The sequence below is a fragment of the Myodes glareolus genome, chromosome 10 (genome assembly GCF_982192425.1).
Source record: "Myodes glareolus chromosome 10, mMyoGla1.1, whole genome shotgun sequence".
Classification (NCBI taxonomy): Eukaryota; Metazoa; Chordata; class Mammalia; order Rodentia; family Cricetidae; genus Myodes; species Myodes glareolus.
This window is the reverse complement of record NC_142035.1, coordinates 29,899,633-29,910,612: the sequence shown is the minus strand read 5'-3', so window position 1 is coordinate 29,910,612 and position 10,980 is coordinate 29,899,633. Positions and strand designations below refer to the sequence as shown.

At 43.6% G+C, this 10,980-nt stretch overlaps 1 protein-coding gene across 1 annotated transcript; it reads right to left on the bottom strand.

Moving 5' to 3' along the window:
* Window positions 1-8,090: 8,090 nt before the first annotated feature.
* Cst11 (cystatin 11) lies at window positions 8,091-10,671 on the bottom strand. The gene is made up of 3 exons (XM_048455557.3): window positions 10,447-10,671; window positions 9,599-9,703; window positions 8,091-8,174 (listed from the first exon to the last, which is right to left on the bottom strand). The coding sequence occupies exons 1-3, from the start codon at window positions 10,669-10,671 to the stop codon at window positions 8,091-8,093; spliced, it is 414 nt and encodes a 137-aa protein (XP_048311514.3).
* Between the last annotated feature and the right edge of the window lie 309 nt (window positions 10,672-10,980).

Here is a 10,980-nt window from a genome sequence, read left to right as displayed (position 1 = left end):
TGCCTGTGTTGTGCACTGGTTTTTATATCGCTCTAAGAGGACTCATGTACCTTTCTGGTGTACACACACACACACATGCACACACACACGCTCACTCACTTTCACAACACTGACACTCAACAACATGCATAGTAACAGTACCTTTATTGACACGTATGTTTCCCATTCACATATGCACAGGCATGCACACCTCTGCTCTCATACACTTACATTGACTCACACCATGCCAACACATGCAAACACTTACACACATGAACCTCTGTGCTTTCCCATACTTATAGCTCACATACATATCCTTTTGGGGAGCCTCACTATTCTTTCTGCATCAACTCCTTGCTTCTTCTATCTCTGGCCAAGGCACAGCCATCAGCACTGGCCTGGGGATGAGGAGCTCTATCTCCTACCAGGACGCACAACACCGTGACTCACACATGTCACAGTGAGCGCGTCCAAAGTCCCATAACTAAACAAGGCTGGGTACTGTGTAGATTCAGTACACTTGTACCGAGGCTGTGACTTACAATGGCTAAAGGACAACTGCATCAGCAGTAGCAGGGACGTCTTAGCTCAGGTTTGTGTTGCTGTGAAGAGACTGGCTTACAGTTCAGAGGGTTAGTCCATTCTTTTCATGGAGAGGCGGGGGGTGGTACAAAGGCAGACATGGTGCTGGATAAGTAGTTCTACATCTGGATCCTCAGGCATCAGGAAGAGAGAGTGACGCTGGGCCTGCATTGAGCATTTGAAACCTCAAAGCCCATTCCCAGTGGCACATCTCCCCCTACAAGGCTACACTTACTCAAGCAAGGTCACACTTATTAGTGCCAACTCCCTATGAGCCTATGAGCATTATTTTCACTCAAACCACCACAAACAGGTATAGAATATTGTCCTGGGGAAAATACAAACTCCCAGAGTCCTTGCCCATTACAGTCACAAGCTGTGAGGGCATCTATAACACACTGTCTTCTAGGGACCAGACTCAGAGACTCAGTGCTCAGGTGTTGTTTGGGGCTGGTCCCACAGGCTCCTCTGCCTGGCTTGTGCCCAATTCCAAACTCTAGAAGAAGAGAGGTGCCAGGCACAGACCTCATTTTGTGTGTGTGTGTGTGTGTGTGTGTGTGTGTGTGTGTATGTATAAAAATATGGAGGCCCTTTGGTAGGATTTTCACCAATGTATTGAATGCTTTCCCTGTAGGTCTCCAGACTACAGGCATGATACAGTGAGCTTATACTCTCTCTTTGCTAGAGCTGCCTCCCTCCATTGACTCATAAGAGCTCAGTAGGGAGGGCACAGCCTTGAGCTGAGAACATATTGAGTGTACCATGTGACGCTTGGCTTCCTCCTGGGGTCTTCCACTGTCTCAGAGGGTAACTTGAGAATCCCTTAGGGGAGAAGAATGTAGATCCCCATGAGAACCTCAGATTAACCAAGGTGCCTGGAGGAGAAGGCACATGAAATGAGTAGGAAAGTCACACTGTAGAATGAAGGGGCCTGTTTGTTGGTGTATCTGTCCCGCCTGGCACCTCACAACCGGCATACCCCAAAGAAAATCACACGGAGTCTACATTAGGTTATAAACTGATTGGCCCATTAGGTCAGGCTACTTATTAGCTCTTATAACTTATGTTACCCCATTATCCTTATCTACATTAGCCACGTGGCTCAGTACCTTTTCTAGCTGGGCAGCTAATATGTTGCTTCTTTGGTGATCTGGGCAGGAATGGCGGAGGGAGCTTCCTGCTTCCCAGAATATTCCTGTTCTCATCGCCCTGCCTCTACTTCCTGTCTGGTTGACCCACCTATACTTCCTGCCTGGCCAATCAGTGTTTTATTAAAATACATGATTGACAGAATACAGATAATTCTCCCGCACCATCACACCTTTGTAGAGAAAGTCCAAAGCACCCCGCCATGCAAATCCAATGCCACTGTACCCACCGAGTCATCTCTTCACTCCCTAAACATAGCCATTTTTATTCTTTTTTAAATAATTGACTTGTGGGTGGTTTTCATGAGTTTTAAATTTTGATTTTTAAGATAGTGTCTAGCAAAGTAGGCCAAGTTGGCCTGGAATTTGAGATCCTCCTGCCTCAGCCTCCTAAAGTTTGATATCACAAGTATACACCATCACGTCCAACTAGCTTTCAGGAGCTAATATTAGCACCTTTTAGCAATAAGCACGTGCATGCCTGTGTACAAAGCAGACAAGCACGTAGGTCTCTGCTGCGTATTTGTTGAGGCCACAGGGAGTGCATTTGTACATCACGAGCTGCCTTTGCTCTGAACTTCTTTTCATGTTCCCCAACTCACTCTGCATTTCTATTGTTTGCTATTCCAGGCATTGGCATGGTGGGTCAGGCTTGTAATGGCAACATTCAGGAGGTTGAATCAGGGGAGTATTTGTGAGTTAGGCCTATCTGAGCTATATAGGACGTACTGCCTCAAAATTAATGAGTAAATAAATATTAAAGAAAGTAGCTGGCTGGTGTTGGTGTCGCACGCCTTTAGTCCCAGCATTTGAGAGGCACCGGCAGGCAGATCTCTGTGAGTTTGAGGCCAGCCTGAACTACAGAGCGAGTTTCAGGACAGCCAGGACTGTTACACAGAGAAACCTTATCTTTAGAAAATCAAACCAAACAAACATATAACTCTCACCCCCCCCCCCAGAAATAAACTATAGTATTGGTTTGAGCCAAGTTTTTGCTTATTTCATGTTTACATGGGGAGACAAGTATTCAATTTGTTTTTTTTTACTTTATGTGATTTCCTATCGCCATGATTCTTTTTTGTTTTTATTTCATTTGTTCTGTTGTATGTGTGTGTAACATGTGAGTGTGAATGCAAGTGTGCTCTTGCCGTGGTGCTCAGGTGGGGGTCAGAAGATGACTTTCAGGGATTGTTTCTTTCTGACCATCATGGGTTCCAGGAATCAGACTCAGGTGGCCAGGCTTGCATGGCAAGCACTTCACCTTCCTGAGCCGTCTCGCCACCCCTCTGCTATTGTTTATTATTGTTTTTATTTATTATCTATCTATCTATCTATCTATCTATCTATCTATCTATCTATCTATCTATCTATCTATCTATCATCTATCTATCTATCTGTCTATCTATCCATCCATCCATCCATCCATCCATCCATCCATCCATCTATCTATCTATCTATCTATCTATCTACCTACCTACCTACCTACCTACCTACCTATCTGTTTTCCAGAACAGTTTCTCTGTGTAATAGCCCTGGCTGTCCTGGAACTCACTTTGTAGACCAGGCTGGCCTTGAACTCACAGAAATCCACTTGCCTTTGCCTCCTGAGTGTATTATTAGTTTACCAGTGCTGCAGCTTGCTCATAGGGCTTTCTGCACGCTAGCAAGTACTCTGCCACTGAGCTACATTCCAGTTCACTTTGAATCTTTAAAGTTATTACTATCTGAGTATGTGCACATGATGTCAGATTCCTGTGGAGGTCAAAGGCAACAGATCCCCCTTGTAGTGATATTTCATTTGTATTTTAATAAAAAAAGCTTGCATGAAGATCAGAGAGCAAAACAGCCACCCTGGTCAGCCTTACAGACCAGACAGCGGTGACATATACTTTTTATCCCAGTAGCCACACTAGTTTGTCATAGAAACTGGGTGGTTTGGGGGCACACCTTTAATCCTAGCATTAGAGAGGATTATAAAATGGGAGGAGACAGGCCTCGGGCTCAGCCTCATTGCGAGGATTTCTGGAGGCAGGATTGCCATTTTAGACTGAAGTAGAGGTAAGAGCCAGATACTGGTTGCTTTGCTTTTCTAATCTTCAGGTTGAACCTCAATATCTGTCTCTGGTCTAAAGTCACAGGCAGTTGTGAACTATCCAGCAAGAGTCCTGAGAACTGAATTCAGGCCTCCGCAAGAGTACTATGTGCTCTTAACTTTTGAAACAACTCTTCTGCTCACTGCTTTGAATTTTTTTTAAAAAAATGAACTTTCTTTTTCCACCCCCACCTCCCTTGCTTTTTAAATCTACAAACAGAAAGGATCAGGTAAGCAGGAAGCATGAAGGATAGGTGAATGCAAGTCCTGACCCATTAGGACTCTTGGATGGAATGGTCCTGCATATCTCCACTATAGTACTTACAGTAATCTGTATGGGTAACAAACTCACATATGCATGACTCAGAGGCGCCATGGAAATCACAGAGCTTGGAGTAACCCTTGGCAAATCCTAACTGGATAGATATCTCAACTCTATCAACTGTCCCACCCTGTGGTGTGTGTGTGTGTGTGTGTGTGTGTGTGTGTGTGTGTGTATTCTACACTTTACAATGGCAGAGGGGTGTACTAATGGTATTAAACCCTAGGCTTTCACTGAATTCCTTAGTCAATTTTAAATATTTTTTTATTCGTGTCTGTGAATCTCTGTGCTAAGTATGTATGGCAAAACCCATGGAAGCTAGGAGAGGGTGTCAGACTCCCTGGAGATGAAGGTTGTGATGGCTGTAAGCCAGGAATTGAACTCTGGTCCTCTGGAAGAGCATCAAGTTCTCTGAACCACCAAGTCGTTTCTCCAGCTCTTTTACTGGAGTCTTGTCATGAGATCTTTCTCTTCCTACCTGATGTGAATGAACACACGTGAACTGCTGATAGTTCTCCTGAGACTATAAGGGGAGAGTTGTGTGGAAGGAGCCTGGGGACACTGAGGTCCCGAGATGAAGTTTTGGGATATCCCGACTGTTAATGTGCCACCATGGAAGGTGCTCCCAATCTCCTGTGGAGACATAAATTTACATCATGAAGAAGAGGTGGGACCCGCTGGGACTTGTAGGAGGTTATTGGGTCTCTGTCCACAAAAGTGGATAAACTCAACTGGTCTAATAAATGCATCAATGTGTTGGTGACTTATTGAACTATCTTGAGTGTCAGTCAGGTATGAAAGCCAGTTTAGAAAAGTCTCTGCCATTCCTTGCCTAACTCACCCCGTGAAGTTCTGCTACTTCCTGCCTCTGCAAAAAATAGGCTACCACTAGGTGGTGCTCTTTAACCTTAGACCAGAACTATGAGTTTCCTTTATAATTTAAAGTACTTTTAAATTTAAAATTTAAACTACTTTCCTTTATAATTTACCAGTTTATTTTATAACCTACAGAGTCCAGTTGTGTTTCTGTTGTCATACACTCATGGATGTGATGACAATCTTTGGAATGTGGTAATCCCACCAAGGGTCGCACTCTTCAAAAGAACATGAAGTTGGGAAGGTTTGGGGTGAACCTGGGTGGAGTTAGGGGGAAGAGTGAGAGGTGACTATGACCAAAATAATTGGAGGCATGTATATAATTTCCAGTTGTGGTGGTGCGTGCCAGTAGGATTTGCTGAAGGAGGTGAAGGTAGGAGGGTCACAAGTTCAAGGCCTGCCTGAGCTACAGAGCAAGGTCCAGGGCAGATTTCAAAGCTACACAGAGAAACCCTGTCTCAAAAAACAAAACAAAACAAAACAAAACAAAGAAAATCCCAGAGGATTAATAAAAATATATTTCAAAACTACACTTAAATCCTATATAAATGGAAAAGACCTTGGTCAGAGTAGACATTCTGGGATACTGTTTTGTGTTTGTTTTTGCCTTTTAATAAGGAGTGAAGAAGCTGAAACAGAAACTTTAACAACTCTTCAGATGTCCCCCTTTCAGAATGCAACGGTAACCTCACCTCTTGATTCCTTCTACAAATGATGCAACTGTCTGCCTTTTATTGTCTCACTTGCTAAATAAGGAGCCTAATACATATTTTGAATGATACCTGTAAATGTTAAATTTTATATTAATTGTTTAGCATTTTTAAGTTACTTATGTATAAAGAGCATAGGAAAAATTGTATCCAATGTCATGATTAATTCTACAATTTTATTCATCAATTTCAGTGTAAGATATTTTATTATTTGTGTGTGTGTGGGGTGTGTGTGTGTGTGTGTGTGTGTGTGTGTGTGTGCAGGTACCCCCTGAAGTCAGAGATCTTGGGTATCTCAGAGGCTGGAATTACAGGTGGTTGTGTGCTGCCAGACATGGGTCCTGGTAGCAGAATTTAGGTCCTTTGCAAAAAAGAATGCACTCTTAACCTCTGAGCCATTTCTTCAACTCCAGTGTGAGATATTTTGAACAATACAAGCACATTTTGGTAAGTTATTTAAAACCTGACCCTGTGTGTTGTAATGTATGCAGTCATGTTTTTTTTTTGTTTATTTGTTTTCCAGAATACTGGTGAACATCTTCCAACTGAATCTAAAGTTGAAGGAATTTTGCAAAGAACAGCTATATACCCACCACCCACATTATATGAGTTATCCATTTGTATTGCTACTATGCATCCCTTTCCTTATTTTTATATTTACCCAACAGTCTCATTTTGCATATGTACTTCAAATTTAGTTGAAGACATCTGTATACTTCACTCCTAAACAAGTCTGATTGCAGATTAAAGAGATTTCATAATTTGTTTGTATTTTTTCCTTTTGAGCTAAATTACTTTTTTTCTCCTTTTTCTTTTTTTAATTTTTTAATTTTACATACCGATCCTATTTCCCTCCCTCTTCTCATGCTACTCCCCTACCTTCTCACCATCTTATCTTTCACCTACTCCTCAGAGAGTTAACAAAGTTGAGGCAGGACCAAGGCCCTCTGTATCTAGACTGAGCAAGGTATCCCTCCATAGGGAATGGACACCAAAAAGACAGTTCATGAACTAGGGATAAATCCTGGTCCCACTGCTAGTGGCCCCATAAACTGCCCAAGCCACACAACTGTCACCCACATTTGGAGGGCCTAGTTTGGTCCTATGCAGATTCCCCAACTGTCAGTCCAGAGACAGTGAGCTCCCACTAGCTCAGGTCAGCTGTTCCTCTAGGTCTCCCTGCATAGTCTTGACCCCTTTGCTCACATTATCACTCCTCCCTCTTTTCAACTGGTTCTTAATGTACAATTAGATTATTGCTAAAAATAATTTATCTCATTTGTAGTATTGTGTTATCATCAATAGGAAACAGAACAAGACAGAAAGCACAGCCCCTATGACATAGTGTTTCTGGCTTTTCCCTGACTGCACTCCTTTCTCTTCTAGTGGATTTCATCTCTTTAGTTGATATGGGAAGAATGAAGTGGCATTATGGACTATGCCCTCTTTTCCACAGGGCAACTATTTTTCTTTCTTTCATAGACAAGGCCTCCAGAATCCAGGATGCATTCTTCTCTGATCCTGGCTGCAGGTGTAATGTGGGGGGGGGGGAGCCTAGATCTGAGTTTAGCGTTTCCTTATAGAAGCAGAGGTCATCTTTTAACTCTGGACTAGGAGTAAGGTCCTTGCCTTTCTTAGTTTGTATTTTTCCTCTTTGTTTCATACTTTCGGCGAGGGGAGGGGAGCTATTTGTCAGGCTTCTGAAGGATTCCATAGTGGGAGTCCCCTGTTAATATCTCTGCTGTGCAGTTACCCTCTGTAAACATCTCTCCAGCTCCTTATTGTCCATCTCCCGGTCTCTCCATCTAGTCTTAAAACCTGGAGTATTTGGTCTGTGGTGTTGCTCAGTCTGTAGAATGTTTGTTTAATCTACCTGAAGCTTTGTGCTTGACACCCCCCACCTGCACTGCATAAAGCTGCGTGTGGTGGTACATGCCTGTTATCCCAGCACTTGGGAGGTGGAGGGAAAAAGATCTCAAGTTCAAAGTCATCCTTGGCTACATGGTGAGTTCAAGGTGACGCCACAGTGAGTTCTAGGTCGGCCTGAAACTACCTGAGACCTGATCTCAAAAACAAAACAAAACAAAACAAACAAACAAACAAAAAAGTCCTAAGGTCCCCTACTTGCCATGAAGCTAGGGACCAAGTTCTGCTATCATGTGGGTATAAACAATAGGTTCACAAACTATCTGTGTTCCGTACTGGAACCCCCAGTGGCCCTCCACGTTTTGTTGTTGCAACTGAAGAATTTATGGGGAAGGAATGGAACCACAAGATGGAGAACATGATAACAGGCTATCATCTTTATTGTGTGAGCGGAGGGTCACTGTTGATTGCAGGGTGACCCAAAGCTTGGTGGACACAGCTTGTGCTCCAAGACATCAGGCACTGGTGCAGTTTTTTCTGAGAATTTTGAATATATCAAACCAGGGCATGGTATACACCGAGAAGTAGCACCGGATTTGCTAAAATAAAAGACCAAACCACATATTTTAAAAGATGAACAAGAGCCGGGCACGGCGGTACTCTGCGATGGCAGTGATTGGGAATCTGAGATGGGATGTGCACAGTGAGCTCAAGTGGAGGACATAGTCAGAGCCTCTAAAAGAAACACGGTAAAGGGGATCAAATGCACGGTGAGAAAGAAGAGAATATCAGACACGAGGCTGGGGACATGGTCCTGCCTTATGACCCCTCACCCCAACCCTAGATATTTATGTGATTTCATTCATGTGACAAAAGCGATGTTGTGATTATGCTGGAGAATGTCCACTTTTGGTCAGGTTTGGAGTGGAAATAGAAGGCCCCACCTATACTCCCTGTGGGAATTCCTGACTCTATTTTCTCATCATTTTCGCTCATATGGTATTTACCATTATCTTCTCTACCTAGGCTTCTATTGGATCCACATCCCCCTTCTTCTCTCCCTTCTTCCCTTCTCCTTCATAGTTTTCTTCTTCCCCTGCCTCCATTCTTTCCCTTTCTTCTTTCCTTTTGTCTATTCACCTATGCATATGCCCATTCACAATCTATGCTTCTAACTCCATCCATCCACACATTTATCCTTCTATTCTCCCACCGATTCCTTCCTACTGTCTACCTATGTCTCCTTTCACTTATTCAAACCATTGAATTTTATGTCCTAATATAATGACGGAACCTAGAAAAAGACATTTGTGTGTTGAGAACCTCCAACTCATTATTACTAGATTTACCATTTATAGTTTATGAACTGAACAAGAACATGTTGTAAGCAAAAGGTGAGGCTATTAATGATTACCTTAAAAATTTAGACATCAACCAGGATGATGCCATCCTTGATCAAATTCCTTTGAGGAAAGTTAAGAGATGGTTATAGGGCTGTTAGGACTCACAGCCTTACGGTGTGTGTTGGGATACACCCTGACTGTACACACAGAAGTGGTGATTACGGAGTACAGCATTTGGCCAGATGCTGGATCAGAATGAAGTCCGCAGGGGACTGAGGTGCCTTTGGGGCTGAAGGTCACTCAACAGGTTACCTGCACAGGCTTGTTTTCCTTAGTCTACCTGTATGCCAGTCAAATTATTTTCAAATGCATTTCCCACTTCCTGCTAAAATATGGTTTATAATTGACTGCTTCCCTTGGCCTGGGGTGTCCTTCTGTCGTTCAGTCTCCCAACTGTTCCATTTGGATCCTATCTTCCTTCTTGTGATTTTTTTCAGCCACAACAAGCAAAGGTTCAACTTTTTTTGCCTCTAGTTCCCTCTTTAAAAGAGGAGATACTACCCATGAGATTTTTTTTTCACACAATCTTGGATGGATCCCAAATAAGTCTGCCCTCACTTATGCTAAAACCAAGAAAAACCCGTGGAAAACGGCTTTGTGAGAATGAGCTGGTCTGGCACCTTGTACAGTTCCCCTTCCTGGATATCACAGGTGCTCTCCTCTGTCTTGAAGCAGGTGGTCCTTCGCATTTCCACTGTGATGTGTAACTCCATGTGGTCTGTTACCTGTGGGTTGTGAGGGGAAAAGAAATAGAGAATGACCCTTTCTCCCCATTGTGGCTTCTATATGAGGGAACAATTCATGCCCAGTGCTCAATGTACCATGTTCAATGGCAAGGGACCAGCCTTGCACAGTTGTGGGATCCTTGTTCTCCTTCCTGCCTAACTCCAGGCCTCTTTTAATCACTCATTGAGACAGCACCATGACTACCAGAAAACTTGGAGATGTCACCAAGATTACCAGAAATAATCTTTCTCTATGGGTTCAGCCATCCCTTGGACATCATTGAAAAGGCTAATAGTTCCAGGCAGGACTATGTGCACATTTTCTGTGAGTGGCCAGATAATAAACAGGTCCATCTCTGTAGGCCGTGTGTCCTGTGTTGTGAGTTTTCAGACTGATCACGGCAACTTGGCGGTCCCAGATGGACATAGCACAGACGCTTCCAATAACACTGCTTTAAGAGGCACACAACTGGGGCAGTTGGGCCTGGCTGTGTGATTTGTTGGTTAGCATCGAAAGGACACAGATTCGTTCACTCTAGCTTATGTACATTTCCCCTAAAACACCCACTTCCAGTTGGGAATGGTAGTCTACACCTGTAACTATAGTACTGGGGAAGCTGGAGCAGGAAGGCTGCAAGGTTGAGGCTAACCTAGTCTGGACGGTAAGAGGGTATCAAAACAAACACCTGGGATTTTACTGGGTCCCTCTGTGGAGGAGAGACAGGGAAGCCACACACACTCACCTGAGACTCGATATCCAGGATGCGAATGATCCTGAAGTTGTACAAGTCATCACTTTTCTTGTTGTATTCCTCTGTGACATACTTCAATGTGCTCTGCGCAGAAGAATCCAGTGGACTTATTTTGAGGACACTTATAAATGTCTTCCTCTTTTGTTGGTAGCTGAAGGCTACCAGGGCCACCAGAATGGCTAACAGGAGCTGTGGTGCCTTCCAAGGTCTGGCCATTATCCTTCAGCTGGAGATGATTGGGAAGAGCTGCCCCCTTCTTCTGTTAGGTCATGCTGACCACGGCTGTTCCTGAGTTAGACTTAAGGGAAGCATGAAGCGACACCCACAGCTCTCCTTTCTTTCTCCTCCCATCTGCCTACTCTAGGGACACTTTGCAATGACTGGCAAGCTCCCTCCTATTCTCATTCTTTTTGCATAGTTCATATCACACACACACTCACACTTTTGCTTTTTGCTGGCTTCTCAAGCAACACACACTCCTGTGGACTATTACTCCCTAAGCTAAGCCAGAGGCCTCTTTCCACT